This window comes from Miscanthus floridulus, chromosome 19 (genome assembly GCF_019320115.1).
Source record: "Miscanthus floridulus cultivar M001 chromosome 19, ASM1932011v1, whole genome shotgun sequence".
Classification (NCBI taxonomy): Eukaryota; Viridiplantae; Streptophyta; class Magnoliopsida; order Poales; family Poaceae; genus Miscanthus; species Miscanthus floridulus.
The window spans coordinates 98194907-98214334 of NC_089598.1; the positions used below are offsets into that span (position 1 = coordinate 98194907).

The window sequence follows — 19428 nt, forward strand, 5'->3', positions numbered from 1 at the left end:
AAATACAACCTTAGAGACATTTCATGAAGCAATTTGTAGCTCATTCATGTCATTTATACTAATTTAATTTTTTAGCTGGAAACAAACAGAAGATGTGCACAGAGCAAATTGCAAAATGGCCCAAAGGAAAAGCTGAAGATAATTTTTGACGGTGCTAGAACGAAATCATCACAACTTTACCCCCACTGCGTGAAGTGGCCTATGTGGCAAGAAATCCAGTGTACTCCCCCGAAATGGCAAAGAGCAGATGGTTTGCAATGATAAGGTCTGCAATGATGTCCTCAGGAGGAATACCAAGCTCAAATGCTACAGGCTAGGAACAAGGCTGACATGAGAGCGATGATTGTGAACCACTAAATGATACCCCATTATATGCATATAGTAATACATATACTAATTTAACTTTGTAGCAGGAACAAACTGAAGATGACGTGATCGTCGCTGCTGATCTGGCTTGTCTAGACTTCTCAAGACTTTTGCACTGAACTTGCAGACTAGGTGCCAGCTGCATCTCTGACCCTGAGCGATTGTTCCAACACACTGGATGTAGTAGAACATCCGGAAAAAATAGAACAACACATAATACAAAAACAACTATTAGACGATTTTAGAGAAAATTGTCGGCCGGCAACTGATTCCTTCACAGCTTCTACCTGCTGCCAAACCTAGATTTAATTGAGCGATGCACTTGCTAGCAGAAGTGTGGTGGGGTTAGCTGGGTACCTTGCGTCCCATAAATCGACGAGGATACACGAGATCCTCTCATGACTCCGGGCTGGCCGTGCTGGGTGGTCTCGCGCCAGCGGGGGGCGGCCACGATGCCGACAAGCTCGGAGGCCGGCCGCTCCGGGTGCGCCGCCGGTGCCGGGGCCGGACCCGCAGCACCCGCGTCGGGGCACTGCCCGGACGGCGCGGTGGCCGCAGCACGGGGAACGGCGGGGGTCGGGGCGAGTAGCGAGGGGAGAGGGAGAGAGGAGGAGGAGGCGAGATATTTTGAAGGAGAAGCAGAAGCCAAGAAGAAGCTGGGTATATATTTGGTTGACTGGATTCGGACGAGAAGTCGGAGAAGGTAAAGAGAAGCAGAGGAGAAGCCGAAGAAGGTAAGAAGAAGCACGGGAAGGCGCTTCCAGTAGAATCCGATCCAACAAATCAGGGCCACACGATGGAGGATCGGACGGACGAAAAAATTCGGGGCAACATGGATAGCCGAGTTAGCGGCCAAACTCTCATGCTTTGATATATAGAAATTTGTTCACGAATGTCATGTATGTTGTGGTACTGCAAACTCCGATGTTGCAAATATATTTTTGAACGATGAACCTTTGAGAAATTAACTCAAAATAAATTTGTCCATCTGAGATTGGAGAATACTGTTGTTTTTCTGTCCTGTCTGATAAGCATTACAATAACAATGTAGATTCGCATGAACAAGTCACACAGACAACATGCCCCAATTAGGGTGGTCTTTCTTTTCCCGAATCAGATGTAGACACTCATAGATTACCCTTGTAAGTTGTAAATGCACGTACGCACAAAATATAAATCTCAAGATTGACGAAGTTAACTAAATACATCTTACTATTGACGGAAACTATATTTATGTATCTAAAATTGAACATAAATTATATTTATGTATCTACTCCGTCCATCCCTAAATATCTATCGTTTTTGCTTCGTGAGAAAGAACTTTGACTAAATATATATATATAAATATTAATATTTATGGTACATAACTAATATCACTAGATAGATATTTGAATTTAGTTTTTTTAATAAATTTATTTAGAGGTAGTACGTATTTTTTTATAAATCGAGTCAAACTTTCGACACGGAAACCAACCGATACCGTTAATTAGAGACCGAGGGAGTAAAATTGAACTTAAATTTGTGCAGTACCGTGATCGTGTAGGATTTAACGAACTAAATTTCTATGCAATTTGGGGATTAGATAGATCCTAAGAATCATGACCAAAGAGCCTGTACAAACATGACTTCTTTTGTCCTTCGGGACAAAAACCCTGAGCCGACGCTAAAGCTCGGAAGTCAAACGCAGCTGGCAGAAGCCTGAGTGCCGCCGACGCCGGCAGCTGCCTCTCTCAATCATTGAAAACGTGAGAAACACAAACCACTACCACACCTCTCTAAAAAACGAAGCAAAATTTATGTCTTTTGAACTAAAAAAACACAGAGCGACGACACGGGACACGGCGACACGCCGTCACCGAACGCGCAAGTGTCTCCGGCGACCGACCCGCGGCCTGGTCCAGTAGTACTCCAGTCCAGCCCCTCTCCCGCGCCACGCCGCGCCGCCGACCCCGTCCGCGCCCCGCGGGTTCGGCACCCCGCCCCCACCTCCTCACCAACTCCCCCAACCCGATACCCCCGTCCTCGCCTCGCGCGCCCCCACACCGCACCGCGCACGCGCTTGCGCCTTTGGCTTCTTCGCAGCTCCAGCGACCCCGTCCCCGTCGGGCACCAACCCAACCCAACGCTCCCCCCCCCCTCCTTGCTTCCCCTCCGCCCCCTCCTTTTCCTCCGCCCAACAATTGATAGCTCACCTCACCTCCGCACCCGCTGTTTCGTGCACCGCACTTCACCCCCCACCAACCTCTCCCCCTCAAAAACTATCCACCCAACCCCACCTCTACCCGCCGACGAGCGCGATCGATTGATTCCGTTCGAGCCGGGCGGAGGAGGAGGAGGAGGGAGCGCCGGGCGGCGGGGGGAGCCCACCAGATCCGGCGGCTATGATGAAGTCGCTGCTGCCGCAGAGCCAGCTGCGGCGGTCGGCGGCGGCGGCAGCGCGGTCGTCGGGCGGCGGCGCAGCGGGGGCAGACGGGGCTATGGCCGACGGCGGCGGGGCGGGGCCGCGGGCGCCCGCCTCCTCCACGTTCTGGTTCCTGCTCCACGCGCTCTTCTGCCTCATCTCTGTCTTCCTCGGCTTCCGCTTCTCGCGGCTTCTCTTCTTCCTGCTCTTCTCCACCACCGCGCTCTACCACTCCACCACCTCCTCCTCCTCGGCCGCCGTCCTGCGCGCCACCACCACCACCACCACGACCACGACAACGACCACCACCACCACCAACACCATCATGCTCTCCTTCGCCGCCGCCAACAATCCCCCTTCCGGCCCCGCTAACCGCACGGCGCGGGAGGCGGCCGCGGCGGCCGACAACAAGGGGGCGGTGGCGTCCGGGAACCCGCAGAGCCACGTCGTGGTGGGGAGGCACGGGATTCGGATCCGGCCGTGGCCGCACCCGGACCCCGTCGAGGTGATGCGCGCGCACCGGATCATGGAGCGCGTGCAGGAGGAGCAGCGCCGCTGGTACGGCGTCAAGGAGCCCAGGCAGGTGCTCGTCGTCACCCCGACCTACTCCCGCGCGTTCCAGGCGCTCCACCTCACCGGCCTCCTCCACTCCCTCCGCAACGTGCCGTACCCGCTCACCTGGATCGTCGTCGAGGCGGGCGGCACCACCAACGCCACGGCTTCGATGCTTGCGCGCTCTGGCCTTACTTTCGTCCACATCCCATTCCCTGACCGCATGCCCCACGACTGGGCCGACCGCCACGCCACTGAGAACCGGATGCGCCTCCACGCCCTACGGTATGTATGGTTTCCTACTGCTTCCTCAGCTAGCTAGTATAGTTATGGACAGAAGGTCGCTGATGAAGGATCGGTTTCCTTGTGCAGCGTGATCCGTGAGAGGAAGATGGATGGTGTAGTTGTTTTTGCGGACGACAGCAATGTTCATAGCATGGAGCTGTTCGATGAGGTGCAGAAGGTCCAGTGGATGGGTGCTGTATCCGTTGGAATCCTTGCGCATACTGGAAGGGCAGACCAACTACGGCTCAGCGAGGAGGACAAACAGAATATGCCTCTTCCAGTCCAGGGCCCTGCTTGCAACTCCTCAGGGCATCTGGCTGGATGGCACACGTTCAACTCATTGCCCTTCTCTGGGAAGACCGCCACAGTGGTTGGTGAGGCAGCCCCTGTTCTGCCCAGGGGTCTGGAGTGGGCTGGCTTTGTGTTGAACTCGAGAATGCTGTGGAAGGAGGCTGACGGCAAGCCTGACTGGGTGAAGGATCTTGATGCTGTGGGCGAGAATGGAGAGGAGATTGAGAACCCACTTACTCTGTTGAATGATCCATCCTCTGTTGAGCCACTGGGCAACTGTGGGAAGAAGGTCCTACTGTGGTGGCTCCGTGTTGAAGCACGGGCTGACAGCAAGTTTCCTCAGGGGTGAGTTTTTCGACATCCCATTATTCGACATTTTTATTACCCAGCTATGCTATTGGGAAAGTTTACAATGTTCTGTTAGCATCCAAGATTCAAACATCTAGAGTCATGGAAACTCCTTTTTTTTTTAACCTTGTTAAGTTAGTTAAGCCTTATCAGACTTATCTAGGTTCACTGGCTCACCATCTCCAATGGATATTTGTGGCAACTGGATATAAACCAACTGTCTAATAGCTACCCAGCAACTGAAACTTTGGCACTGTTTGGCTGAGCTCCATCTTCAATATATATCATGCGGACCACGCCAGGTTTGGAGTTTGTATGCTATAATAAATCTCCTTAAATAACTAGTTTTAGTCTTTAAATAAAATGAGACACCCCAACACTCCCGGTGCACACCAAACCTTAGCTCCACATGTCCTGCCAAACAGGCCCTTTGTTACATATGAATCTTTATATGGATTTTATCGTGTTGAATGTGATTGACTCATTGACTGATTGCACTGAGATAAGTATGTCACCAACAACTGCTTTACAGTAGTCCCTTAATACCTCAAGTAAAATAGTTTATGTTGTCCTGTCACTAAGCCAGTCTGGTCTGGTCATAGAGTTTCCATACTTGTCTAGGATGTGATAATACCGGCAAACACTGATTGAAAACTCTATAATATACTTCCTCTGAAGCTTTGTTTGTAAATATAAGCCCATCTATGTCTGTACTAAGCATGTGTTTGGATGGAGGGACCAACTGGGTCGGAGTGGGTCGGACCTAGTTTTCTGGGGTGTTTGGATGGGAGATTCTGGAACCTGGGTCGAACCCAGGAGGGCATATTCCCCATAGATGCGGGTTGCCCTGGCACCGCAAAATCGAGCGGACGGGGTTCGACCCACATCGAGCGCTCGCATCTCCGGCGAGCTCGTGCAGGGGAGAAGAAAGGCGCCGACGGAGGAGATGCGCCAAGCACGGAGGAGACCACCGAGCGCGGAGGAGACCGCCAGCGCGGAGGAGACTGTGCTGTGCAGGGGACCGAGCCGCACAAGGGACCGGCGGCCGCGGGGGCGGCGGCGAGCGAGCCGTGCAGGGGAGAAGAAAGGCAGGGAAAGGGAAGAGGAAGAGGATGACGTGTGGGGTCCATTTGTCAGGATCCTCAACCCACATCAGTTTATCTTCAAACCAAACACAAAATCTGGGACAACCTCATCCCACTAACCAAAACGTGAGATGGGTTGAACCCAACCCAAAAAACTGGGTTGGACCCAACCCAACCCACTTGGTCCCCAAACCAAACACATCCTATGTTAAATTTTTTCAACTTTGACAATCAATAACTAAAATTGTATGTATGTTGACAACAAAAGTAGATTCATTATGTAAAATTACTTTTACAACATATAACTCTTTTCATTTGATATAATTTTTTTATAGATATTACCTGTCAAAGTTTTTTGTATAAAGTTTGACTTAGGACAAATCTCATATTCATGATCTACGAAGTATGAAAATTGCTTTGTGCTACTGAAGACATCATGTTTAATTTTACTTTGTATAAGGGATTTGATTTTGATATGCAGCTTAAATATGCTTTCTTTGCTTTGCCTACATTATGTCCAATTCGTATGTGCTTTCTTGTTGTAAACTGATTTAGGCATGTAGCCTCTCCCAACTAGCTTTGGCACTAAAAGGTAGCGGTGCAAATATTACGGATATTTTCCGTTTGTATCTGGGTTCGAATTCGTTTAGAGTTCAGATCTGTCTGTATCCGAATACTCCAAATCGGATATATATGATGTTGATATCCATTCATAGCTTATCCGACACAACTGACGCTATTTGAATCTAAATTCGAGAAATACAGTAGGTCAGTAGCCGCCCATATCAGACCATTTGCACCTCTACTAAAAGGTTTTGTTGTTGATTTCAAGCTGCTGAACCTGTAAATTTGATGTTTGTAAGTGCTCGAAAAAAACTGGGTTCTTGAAAATTTTAGACAATCAAATCAGTGCTTATTTGATGCCTACTAGAGTGTAAGATTACATGCTACCGTAGCAATATGCCTCTTCCATTGACATGGTGCCACATGGCTAAGGCACGAGAGAGATTCCAATGTATCATTATTAACATTAGACAGAGTATTTAATTTTTTTGTGTTTTGTTTGGCATGAAATCTAGCATCTAGGCCGATCTCATGGTTGAACACCAGGTCCTCATCACTCTAAAAAAGAAATGAAAAAACTGGGTTCTCGTGACAAGAGTGTCTTTGGTAACCATGTGTGATACGTACCTTGTTCCTGAGTCTTTGGTTGGAGTCTTTGAAACCAAGGAAGAGTGAAAACTTGGGTTCGCTTAGGAAAACATTAGTTTCATTGAAACCAACAAAGAGTGAAAACATTGGATTCCCTTTAGAGTGCAGTTAGCTGTTTAATCATGTCTCTCTCTTGATTAATTCTTTTGCCCATTTAGCTTTCCTTTTCTTTCTTATGCACAACTAAATATGTTCTTTGCAGGTGGGTAATTGAGCCACCTTTGGAAGTCGTCGTCCCTGCAAAGCGCACTCCATGGCCTGAAACCACCACCGAGCTTCCATCCGAGTTGTTGGATGACAAGCAAGAGCAGGAGGATAGGCGGCTGTCAAGAGCCAACAAATCGTCTCGGCCCCGAGGCACCACGAAACGGAAGGGTGACCCCAAGGGCAAGATAACTGATGGGAGAACGTACTGGCATTGTAATGTATATCTCTACACCCTGCAAAAAACACAGTTGGAAGCGTATCCAGTTAATCTGGCGGTGGCTGTGTTTAATTTTTTTCTGATGTTTTTGCTCTTGTGGCGATGGTCCACGCTTGGGTATGTTATCTGTAGGGTGCACATTTTTAATGTAGCTTATCTGTTGTGTTGTAATGTACGCTGCATTGGAAACTGAAAAATGGTGGCTGAATTCTGGAAATATGTCTATGGTTGTGAAGAAAGGACTCAACACTTGCATTCTCGAGCATGGGCTGATGGCTGGGTGCGCATACGTGCATTCTCGAGCATCCATGTGTATTGAGATAAGCAGGGATGTTAAACCAAATCCGTTGGTTATTTTCTCCACCAATTCCAATCCGTAGAGAGGTCGTCACGTCACGTCACGTATTGAGCCAAAGCCGCCTTGATTGCCTGATTGAGAAATGGCCGTGGTTGGAGTTGGACTGATGGAGTCTTGTAGACTTGGAGTATAATACCTGTAGGCTGGAGCAAACCAATCGTTTTCTGAGGTCCTTGCTTGCTGTTGGGTGCAGCATGCTGCTGCATCTCCCATAGACAGTTGCTTAAGCATTTGGCTTTGGCGATTGATTGCTCGGAGTGTTGGATCTTACGATCGGGGCAATCGGAAGACGCCGCATCGGCGAGGGGCAGACCGGTTGTGCTGGTGCAGCCGCGGCGACTACCCGTCGAGTGTCGAACGGGACTGTCTGTCCTGGAAGCGGAGCGGCCACCCGTACTGCGTGATGCAACGCGATCACTTCCGCGAAGGCGAACTGCCAGCCAGCCTCGCGCCACGGCCCAAACGCCGTGAGCCCCCGCGCCGCGTCCGCGTGTGCACCCAGATCAGAAAAAGCAGCAGTTGCACGCAACAACAAAGGGCACGCGCGACACCCGGACGGCCGGACCTGACCGCTCCCTGCGCGGAACGGCGGAATCGCGCGCCTCGCTCCCCCGGTTTGTGTTTCTCTTCACCGCCGCGGCGGCGGCGGCGGCGGCGGCATGCATCGTGACTGCTCAACTCGCGTGCATGGTGGTGGTGGTGTAACACCCACCCAGACACCGTACCCTCCGTCAGGCGCGCGCACACAGCTCGCGACAAATCAGTTGCACGCTGCAGGGGGCGTTCGTTGGACCAACCGGGATCTCGTTTTCATTTGCCTCTGCTGCTGCTGGCGATTATATTATATGGAATCAAAACGCGTGCTCAACTTCGGATTTGGAGAAATAAAAGCAAACGGGGTTTGTTCCATTCCACTCCTCCGTCATGCTCGCGATACCACCGGCTGCGTGGTGGTCTAACCCGATCCTTGCCGAGGGCTCGCTCGTCCAATTCCGAACACTCTTGGGGATGTTGACGGGGCGACCTGGCGAGTATATATGATTTTCTTTTGACCGTCACGACTGATTGTTGTGCCGATTGGGATAATCTGATTCACTCTCTCTGTTCTAGTACCTGTTTGGTGGTTCTAATTGAATAATAGGATGATATGTCACCAACTTAATTTTTTCGAACCTCACGTCTAATATAAGATAAGATGTATGTTGACCTGTAAGACAGCCTCACATTTTGGCTTGAAAATTTTTAATTCCAACTTTACAACTCATCCTACTCTTAACGTAGAAGCTGCTGCGAACAAGTCATCGATCTTATGCTTTGTTCAACTCCCTTCCATATGTTGAAGTGGATTATTATTCCTGCCATTTGAAACTGCTTCAAGCAGCTGAATCAGAGACCGTGTCATAGCAAGGATCGTCGTAGTTCTCGATCGCTCTCTTGACACTTGACAGACAGAGTTGAATCCAATCCAACACACGTTAACAAGGTGACAGCCCTCTGTTTGAGAACCGAGACAGACAGGCATCATCAGGGCACGAGCTTTTTAGGTTGCGTGGTGGTGGGGTTGGCCGTGGGTCCGGTGGCGCCCAGTTCGTCGCCTCCGGTGGCTATAAATTTGATGAGCCACTGCGTGGGCAGGGCAGACACTGAGACACACCAGCAGTTCACAAATTGTACTCTTCGATCGTCGTCGATCACCTTCTCCTTCCGCTTCTCGTCATCTCTTGCTGCTCCGATCGATCGAGCCTGAGGCTTGAGGGGTCAATCCAAACCATTGCATCAGGGGATCCCCATGAGTCCACCACGCTCCCCGGTTGCCACCGTGGCGCTGCTCGCTCTCACGGTGGCACTGGCCGCCACGACCGTCGCCGCGGCGCGCGACTTGCGCTCGACGGCGCCGCTGGAGCGGGCGGACGAGGAGGTGCGGAGGCTCTACGAGGCGTGGAAGTCGGAGCACAGCCGGCCACGCGACGGCAGCTCCGACAGGCTGGAGGTGTTCCGCGACAACCTGCGGTACATCGACAGGCACAACGCGGAGGCGGACGCGGGGCTGCACACCTTCCGCCTCGGCCTCACCCCCTTCACCGACCTCACCCTGGAGGAGTTCCGAGCCCGAGCCTTCGGCTTCCTCAACTCCACTCTGCCCCGCGTCGCGAGCGACCGCTACCTGCCCCGCGCCGGCGATGACCTCCCCGGCGCCGTCGACTGGCGCCAGCAGGGCGCCGTAACCGGGGTCAAGAACCAGCTGGACTGCGGTTCGTACTGATCAATCTCCATGCTCGTTAATTACTTCGCCGGGTTAGTACAAGGATTTGCACTGATGATGATGTCTGGGTCGGTCGTGAGGGATGATGCAGGTGGGTGCTGGGCGTTCTCGGCGGTGGCAGCAATGGAGGGGATCAACAAGATCGTGACGAACAACCTCATATCGTTGTCGGAGCAGGAGCTGATTGACTGTGACAGTGAGGACTACGGCTGCCACGGTGGAGAGATGCAGAAGGCTTTTCAGTTCGTGATCGACAACGGCGGCATTGACACCGAGGCCGACTATCCCTTCATCGGAACTAATGGGACTTGCGATGCCATCAGGGTCGGTGCAACTTCTCACAAGTCTCATATATAAGCCTCTGCGCCTGCGGTGCATTGGCAGTGATGGAAAGTTTGCATTTTGCTCAAATGCAGGAGAAGAGAAAGGTTGTGTCCATAGATTCATACGAGAACGTGCCGACCAACGATGAGAAGGCGCTGCAGAAGGCGGTGGCGAACCAGCCGGTCAGTGTCGCCATTGACGCGAACGGTCCTGCATTCCAACACTACAGCTCGGTAAGCATGCATTTTGGGAGGATAGGAGCAGGAGCTGTTCTTTGTTCTGAACTGTTCTTCTCCATTGGTCAATCTCAATCATGTGTTCAGGGCATCTTCAACGGGCCATGCGGGTACATACTGGACCACGGCGTCACGGCGGTGGGCTACGGCAGCGAGGACGGCGAGGACTTCTGGATCGTGAAGAACTCGTGGGGTCCCGAGTGGGGCGAGGCCGGCTACATCCGCATGAAGCGCAACGTGCTTTTGCCCATGGGCAAGTGTGGCATCGCCATGTACGCGTCCTACCCCGTCAAGAACGGCCGCTAGTAGCTGACTGCCGACGGCTGGGCTGAGCCAGGGATCAAAAACTTCAAGATGGTTCTCGCTTTAGGCTGGCCGCTGACCGCTTGCCCCTTGCTGTGGTGTCTAAGAGTCTCTGTTTAGTGTTTATAAGCGTTTGTTGTATTGAGTTCAGATGCAAATGGTCTCATTATTGAATTTTATTTATTTATTTGTACCACGATAAATAAGTTATGAATAAAAGTTAATTATTATGTAACAAAATAAACTTTCCTGTGTGAAATTCTGGGAGTATTTGTCACAATGTAAGACATTTGTTAGTTTTCTTTACATAACAAGAACTTGAGTAGAAGTTGCTCCCACTTGTTGACGTGGTTCGATGCTTTATTTATGATAGATATGTGTGGGCTGTCCCTGGATAATTTCAAGCCCAGCAAAGCAGCCCATTTGTAGCTCATGAACCCAACTCTTTTAAGCCATTGATTTTGGTTGGAATCGACGGTGAAAGGAGAGAAGAGAAAACCTAGCCTCCTCTTTGCCTTATTTCTTCCTATTGAGAGAGAGAGAGAGAGAATGTGTGAAGAGAGGAACGAGGAGGAAAAGAAAACATGTCCACATCTAGTGGCTCTGAACCGATCATCTTCAAGCTTGTGATTGGAGGTTCAAATGTGATTGAATTGGCACAAAATTTGGTGAGCTTGTTGTACACTTAGAGTACTTTGGTCAATTCTGTTGATTTGAGGACTGATTGAGTAGAGCATTTGATTTGAGAGGGTTTTTGTCAGTTCTGGCACTACAATTTTAGTAGATGATTGATTTGGGTCATGAAACTATGTATTGAGCTGAAATTGGTCAGTGGTTAGGAAACTCATGGATCTACATGCCTACCAAAATTCATGCACACTGGAATTGTATTTTCTGAGATATGAACTCACTACCAAGGGGGACATAAATATGTAACTTTTATGTTTGCTTGTTCTCAATCCCCTTGTTAGTTGGTTGTGGTTGTAGTTGATGCCATGTTTGCAACTTGATGAATATATTGCATTTGTTGTATAATCCTCTAGATGCTCTAGAGAATACTTGTTGTACCCATTTATTGATTATAGTAGGAGCTTGTAGTGGACCGGTTGGTCAGTAGTTTTTACTCCTCCACTTGAGGAGGTTTTCCACGTGAATCGTTGTGTTTGTTGTGTTCTGTGGCTCTCATTGGTGGACTATGTACATATATTTGTGTTCCATGGCTCATTCTGAGCTCTTTGATCCATGTCTTGGATAGACACATCTTGGGAGTTGAGTTGCCATATGAGAGTATTTTGATCATTCACAAGTGTTTGGATTGAAGATTATGAAATTGCTAGTGTGAGTGAGTAGCAAATGTGCAACATTATTTGAAGGTCTTGACTTTAATTTATGCCTTTCTAGTGCCTAATTTCAACCCCTCTTAGGTCATTCGGTTCTTCAATGGGTAGAGTTACATCTAAATAGGCAGCAACCCCAATGAGCATGATGTGACGGCTATTGTAGGTTCTCGGTGATGTGGCGACTCGTTGGTGCGGATTCTTGCTACTTGTGATGATTTTCCATGATAACTATAGTTATATGGGAACTCAGATGTGCATAAAGGACATAACCGTGTTGAGGAGTAGTCTTGGTCATGTCGTGTGTCATTATCTTGAGGTGGAAGTACTAGAGAGGTCAAAAGCAAGATGGTGAATCCAAATTTGTAGGTGAGTCAACAATTTGGTGGGGCGACACACTACAAATAGTGAAAAGTTATTATGAAGATGACTGTTGAAAACACTAGTAGATCCCCCCCCCCCGATTTAAGGATCGGCGACATAAACTTAAACCCTAGAATATACTTTACAACCACGAGGACAGACATGAATGTCCCGTTTGGTGCAATGGAAGCTAGGGAATTGCAACAAAAGAGTAGGCACTGCCTCGAACGTCATGTGATAATATATTGGTGATTATAACATCAGAGTTCACAAAGCATGTTGGTCGTGATCAAAACCGATACTTCATGGGCTATTTAGGAAAATAGGGTCATCCGGTTTTCCAAACCGAGTCCTTGGCTTCGAAAATGACTTTCAACGAAAGAATGAGATTCACCGTTATGTAGCCCTCGCTAAGTGTCGGGTTCATAAACCTGGGGTCCCTCATGGACCTGCTTCCCAGCAAAAGCTCGGCCCAGCAGACGACGTAAGAACGACGCGCAACTCCTAGGCCGGCCCAAAAACCTAACGACAGGCCAGAAGGACGATTCAGTCTCCAACTGGAAGGCCTGGCCAAAGAGGAACGACGCTCGCCTCCAACTCTGGCCCGCCTCTCCGACCGGAAGGCCTGACCGAGAAGGACCGGCGCTCGCCTCCGACTCCGGCCTGCCTCTCCGACCGGAAGGCCTGGCCAAGAAGGGCGACGCTCACCTCCGACTCCGGCCCGCCTCGCCGACTAGAAGGCCTGGCCGAGGAGGACCGGCGCTCGCCTCCAACTCTAGCCCGCCTCTCCGACCGGAAGGCCTGGCCAAAGAGGAATGACGCTCACCTCCGACTCCGTCCCACTTCTCCGACTGGAAGGCCTGGCCGAGAAGAGAGGACGACGCTCGCTTCCGACTCTGACTCGCTTCTCCAACCGGGAGTACATCGAACCTCTGCTTATAACTCTTCTCCGATCGGGAGGCCGGAGCCGATTAGGGAACGACCGACCGGGGATGCCCGCTCGGTGAAGACCTAGGAAACAGATAGAGCAAGTAAGGCAGGGTGCTCCAGTCAACCGCAATATCAAGAGCCGTACCCTGCACACCTACAGAATAGTACTGTCAGGCCATGTCAAAAGGATGCACCGTAACCTTTCAGACATGTCAGAACATGATCAATGTTGTGGGCGCCGACATTTATCCTACAGTATAGTAGGCACCGACATCTGCCATACCAGAAGAAGACGATGGAACCTACCACATGCATCTAAACATCAATAGTGTTATGGACGCCGACAAACCGCCTTATACCCTACGGCGTGGCAACAAGACTAGATAGCGCACACACACCCTTTCTCTCACACTCTCTCTTGTAAAGCCGTCCCCTTCATCTATAAAAGGGGATGTACTCTCTCCAAAAGGGCGATCGATTCATAGAGTCGAACAACCAACGCTTCCAACGAACAACATACGGATCATTCCGATTCTCTCTGCTCGGCTCTAGAACTCTGAAGCCGAACGGAGCAACACTTAGCGCACGTCGGAGCTCCCGTCACTCTTGGCCCTTCGGTCCGGAGTCCGACCGGACCTCTGATACCCTCATCTTACTCCCTCTCGTTTGTAACCCCACAACAAACTTAGCATCTGGGCTCAGGAATAAAGTCACCGACCGACTCAAACTGGACGTAGAGTACGTTGCCTGAACCAGTATAAATCCTGTGTCATTGAGTGCTAGGCCACATCTGATCACAACGTACGGCAAAACTATAATATTTATGTGTTGGACACTTTCTGCACCGACACTAAGACAATAAAAAATACATATTTTGAATGTTTAATTTAAAATCCAGATGACATAATTAGGCATTCATAAGTTTCTTCTTATAAAGACCAGGTGATCTCTGGCCCCAAGAAGCCGGTCCCTGAGAGGTTGTTAGATTTGATTTTTTTTGCCTCTGGCTTTTTTTGGCCCGGCCGAAAAAATGGTCAGGGTCTTTGTGCACATGAATTAGTCGTGTCAGTGTGACAACACATTTTAGGGGTCAATATAGGCTCAACTTGGAGTAAAGTAAAATAATAGGGTTTGTTCGAGCCCATTATGTTCGCTAAGGTGTATTTGGTTTGAGGAATGAGGTGGTCCATCTTCTTTTCACTCCTCACTTTTCCTATTTGGTTTATGGAATGGAATGAGTTGATCCATCACCACCTCATTCCTCACCGGTGTAACACCCTAAAATTTTCACTCTTTTAAAATAGATAAATTGATTTATTTACGCAATTATGTGTGCATACAAATGTAGGAAAATAATAATTTTATAAAACTAAAATCAAATATAAGATTAGCTACAAGTGATGCATACATGCTGCTGCATATTATTTTGTGAATGTTTAGAATTTATTAAAGATTTCAAAGAGAATTGAAATTTAAATTTAAAAATGGATTTGGAAAATTGTTGAAAAAATAAATAAAAGAATCATTTTCCTCTTCCCCCCTTCTTGATTTTCGGCCCGCAGGCCTTTCCTTCCGCTGGCCCCGCACCTCCGTGGCCCAGCTCGCGCGTAGCACCCTGCCAGCCTAGCTCGGCCTCCCCCTTGCGCGCTGCGCGGCCCAGCCCCGCTCCGACCCAGCCCAGCCGAGCGGCCTTCCAACAACCGTCGCCGCGCCTCCCTTCCCCAGCCGCTGACGCCCGGGCCCCGCCTGTCGGCGCCGTCCCCTTCCTCCCGCGCGACTCGGAAACCGCCCGTGCGTGCGCCTGGGCAACCGCCGCCCACGCCTCCGATCGTGGGAGCGCCCCCCGCGCCCGGCCTCTTTATAAGCGAAGCCGAGCCTTCCCCGCGCGTCCCTCTGCTGTTCCTCGCTCCGTTTTCGCCTCGCGCTCGCCTCGGAAGCCCCAGCAACCGCTGCACGGAGGAGCTCCGCCGACCGCCGTTCGCCGTCCGCATCGGCCGTCTTCCCCGAGCCGACTCCGACCCTGATTTCCCCGCTGTGAGCCTCCCCTTGCTCTCCTCTTTCTCCCCGGCCTTTTTCTTTGACGTTAGGTGGTTTCTAGCGCCGTAGCCGCGAGCGCCGTTCGCTCTTGGACGCCGGCCATGGCGACCGCCGCCTCGGCCTTCCCCTCCGGCCACTTCTTTGGCCTGGCCGAGACCCCCTACTCCCCCCGCTTACCCCGGTGCTCTCAGTTCTTCGATTGGTGAACCCTAGCCCCCTAACCGCGCTCGCCGGAATGCTCCACGCCGCCGGCAATGGAGGGCCGCCGCGGCTGCCACTGTTCCGGCCGGCCATCCTTCTTCTCTCTCCCCCGGATTCGTTTCTGGCCGTTCATTTCTAATCCGACGGCTCTGATCGGCCGATACCCCTTCGGGGGTCAATTTGCTAAAGAGACCATGTAATTTTCTAAGTCCTAACCCGCAGTCCAAAGCGCATTTCCCCGATTACGCATTCTCGTTTTGAAAACGTAAAGATTACTGCTTTAGTCTAAAATACGTTTTCAGTATTTACAGGAATGCCATTTGAACTGTTTTGCTTATAAAATTGTCGTTTTAGCTCCGAATTGATCCGTTCAAATCGCGTTAGCTTCGTAATTTCATAATCTACATGTTAGAATCACTGTTAGTCAAGTTTGGAACATTTTAATTTCCTGGTTAGATTTAATTAAATATATTGTTATAGGAAATCCCGTGTAAATCATAATTTTCGTATTTTAGCTCCGTTTTTCGTGAACTTCGCGTTGACGTGATCGTAGCGAGACGTAGATCATTTTCACAAATATTTTATCTTGTTTTCTATACTGTTGGTGTACTGTTCTAATGATAGGAATGTTTGCTTTGCATGAATGCTTTCGGAATGTTGTATGTTGCCGTGTTGGTCGCGTTTAGACGGTGAGGAGAACGTTGGAGACCAAGAATTCTTCGACGACCAGCAGGACCAGCAAGAGTTTGTGAACCAAGGCAAGTATAGCATGGGCCTACCTTGATGTCCTATTTCACTTTAATCAATTACTCATTTGCATGTGTCTAATTTTGATACCCGTAAGGACATCCTAGTGATTGATTATCCTGTTCCTTGTCTCCTATGGGGTATTTGCATATGGGTAGATTGCTAGTGCTCTAACTGAACATGATCTATAAGATGATGAATGATTCTATGGAACTAAAGGTATAACATGAGTATAACAACTGATACATAGGGCGAAGGGGCAAATTACTGTTGATCGTATTGCTCCCGGCCCTCCATAAGGACTTATCTGTCGGCAAAAGCTAGGACTGACAGTGCAACCGGGAGAGTCATATGGCTCTGACTTTAGCTCAGTAATAGGACCTTTTCTAGCTAGTTAGAGGTTACCTTTTTGGCGCAAATGGGGCTTGCCACGTTGGGTATAGGGCTGCCTCTGTTCCTATGTGTATAGCCGCGATGGATATGTGCCATAGGAAAGGGGGTTCCTACATCTGCCTGCCGAGGAAACCTAGCGGCCCTAACTTGTTAGAGAAACATATGAAATGGCTTCATAGTGTACCCTGCCCGCTCACCTTGGCAGTGACATGGGAGTAATTAACCCGGGCATATGGGAATCACGACTCGCGGTGAATGTGCACCACCTCTGCAGAGGGTAACAAACTGTTATAACAGCCGTGCTCACGGTTACGAGCGGCCCGGAAAACTCACAGAATAACTAGATACTTGTTGTTGATCATTTAAGTTGTTTTATGATGATACGTGGTACACTTGACCCTGGTATGTGTTCTTATGGGATTAAATGGGAGCTTAAGCATAATTTGATAATACCTGAGAATAAAAGCTTGACTTATTAAAAATGCTAACTGCAGTAAACCAGAGTCAACCTTTTTGCGCTTCATAACCCCATGTTAACTTGTTAAGTACGGGATGTACTTACGCTTGTTTATTTTCTTTATTTGGATAAAAATTCCGGATGGGTAACAGATGACAACGGGTATGAGGAATTCCCGAAGGATTTTTAGGCTTGTGGTCAACCAGTTGACCTTCCCTGTGATGAATCCCACAAGAGTTTTATTATCTTTTTATTTTCCGTTGTGTGATATAAGACTAAGTTGTATTATGGATCTGATGTAAGGACACCGTGATGATACTTTATGTAATTTGTCAGCTTGTGTGTGTGATGGATCCCTGGGCACACACGAGTTTTGTGCATTCAATTTTATCCTTAAAATTGGGTGTGACAACCGGCTAATAATTAGTATATGCATGAGGGATGGGTTGACTCTACCAAAATTCATTGGATGAACTCACGATACATCACCTCATAAAGCATGAGATGACTTCACGAACCAAACACAGTATAAACGACTGGCTGCGTGCTCTAATCCTACACACGGCCATGGTCCTGCCTAGGGATCGTCCAAATCCGAGCACCCATCATTGGAGGTCTTGGTGCCGGCGTGCCGCCCTATCCACTACGCCATGTATTATTCATCCATCAATCTAAATGACAAAAACAAGTGTGGATCATCCTACTTTGCCACACTTGTAATAGAAGTGCAAATTAGAACGTAGAAGCTGCTACGAACAAGACATGCATCTTCTGCTTTGTTCAGCGACAGCTTTCTAATTAGAACGTAGAAGCCTTTGTTCAGCGACAGCTTTCTAATTAGAACGTAGAAGCCTGTTCGCTGGTTGGTTTTTGGGCTGGTTTGGGCTAGCTGGTGCTGGTTTGTTGTGAGAGAAAAATACTGTTGGCTGGCTGGTTTTGGCTGGCTGAAACCAACAAGCGAACCGGGTAACTTGAAGCTGAATCAGAAACAGTGTCACAAACAAGCATCTGCGTAGTTATCTCTTGGCACGCAGAGCTGAATCAAAATCAGCACCCTGCCATGGCGGCAGCCCTCTGTTTGAGACAGATCAACGGACGATCGAGCTTTTCAAAGTAGTATAAATTGATGAGCCACTGTTCGCTGACAGACACACCAGCAATTCAGAGATACTCTTCCGCCTTCTCCTTCCGCTTTCCGTCATCTCACGAGCTTGTTTGGGGGTCGCAATGAGTCCACCACAACGCTCCGCTGCACCCGCCGCGGCGCTGCTCGCGCTGACGGTGGCACTGGCCGCCGCGTGCGTCGCCGCTGGAGTGGGCAGACGAGGAGCTGCGGCGGCTTTACGAGGCGTGGAAGTCGAAGCACGGCCGGCCGCTCTGCGACGTCAGCTCCGACCGCCTGCGCCTGGAGGTGTTCCGCGACAACCTGCGGTACATTGACGCGCACAACGCGGAGGCGGACACGGGGCTGCACACCTTCCGCCTCGGCCTCACCCCGTTCGCCGACCTCACCCTGGAGGAGTTCCGCGCCCGCGCCCTCGGCTTCCGCAACTCCACTAATAAGCGCCGGGTCGCGAGCAACCGCTACCTGCCGCGCGACGACGACGACCTCGCCGACGCCGTCGACTGGCGCCTGCGTGGCGCTGTCACCGGGGTCAAGAACCAACAGAAATGCGGTTCGTAGTCGTACACCGGTCCATGCTGCGTGATACTTTACGTAGAATGCTTGTTACTGATGATCTCTGGTCATTGAGAGATGCATGCAGGTGGGTGTTGGGCGTTCTCGGCGGTGGCAGACATGGAAGGGATCAACAAGATCGTGACCGGCGACCTCGTGTCGCTGTCGGAGCAGGAGCTGATTGACTGCGACACCCAGGACAGCGGCTGCAACGGCGGGCAGATGGACAACGCTTTCCAGTTCGTCATCAACAACGGCAGCATTATATTGACACCGAGGCCGACTATCCCTTCATCGGAACTGACATGGCTTGTGATGCCATCCGGGTCAGCACTCTTATAAACTACTCCTGATTAAGGCGGCCTGCAATGCATGCATGCATTGGTGGTGACGGAGCAGGCTTGTTTTTATCCAACACAGGAAAAGAGAAAGGTTGTGTCCATAGATGCATTGGTATGGATGAAAACGGGTAGGATACGGACGGATATCACCGATATTATATTTGTTTTTATATTTCTGTCCGGATTCGGATTCGAATACGGATAGTGTCAACTATGTCGGATAGGATACGATTGGATATCGACATCATAAATATGCGATTTGAGTATTCGGATACGAATACGGTATTGGATATTGGATATCCGAACTCAAATACGGACATATCTCAACCCCTCTAAACGGATTCGGTTTCGAATACGGTCGAAAAATATCCGTTTTCATCCCTATGCATTGGTGGTTAGGTAAGTATAAAATAATTTTGAAACCACAACTTAAAGTATCTAACAATCTTAATTTTCTCTCTCTCTCTTTTTGAGGGAATCTTAATTATTTTTTCCT

At 49.6% G+C, this 19428-nt stretch overlaps 2 protein-coding genes and 1 pseudogene across 3 annotated transcripts; all 3 read left to right on the plus strand.

Annotated features, from left to right (window-relative positions):
* The first annotated feature begins 2501 nt into the window (after positions 1–2501).
* On the plus strand, positions 2502–7172 carry LOC136527077 (probable beta-1,4-xylosyltransferase IRX14). The gene is made up of 3 exons (XM_066519698.1): positions 2502–3604; positions 3692–4240; positions 6743–7172. The coding sequence occupies exons 1-3, from the start codon at positions 2748–2750 to the stop codon at positions 7155–7157; spliced, it is 1821 nt and encodes a 606-aa protein (XP_066375795.1). The 5' UTR covers positions 2502–2747; the 3' UTR covers positions 7158–7172.
* A 579-nt stretch (positions 7173–7751) lies between these two features.
* LOC136528521 (oryzain alpha chain-like) lies at positions 7752–10593 on the plus strand. Of its 2 annotated transcripts, XM_066521498.1 has the most exons (4): positions 7752–9574; positions 9677–9909; positions 10002–10142; positions 10233–10593. In XM_066521498.1, the coding sequence occupies exons 1-4, from the start codon at positions 9112–9114 to the stop codon at positions 10449–10451; spliced, it is 1056 nt and encodes a 351-aa protein (XP_066377595.1). In that variant the 5' UTR covers positions 7752–9111; the 3' UTR covers positions 10452–10593. The 2 variants fall into 2 exon arrangements, with proteins under 2 accessions (XP_066377595.1, XP_066377594.1); XM_066521497.1 differs by having other exon boundaries at positions 10002–10593.
* A 7547-nt stretch (positions 10594–18140) lies between these two features.
* Positions 18141–18944, plus strand: LOC136526454 (oryzain alpha chain-like; annotated as a pseudogene).
* Positions 18945–19428: the final 484 nt, after the last annotated feature.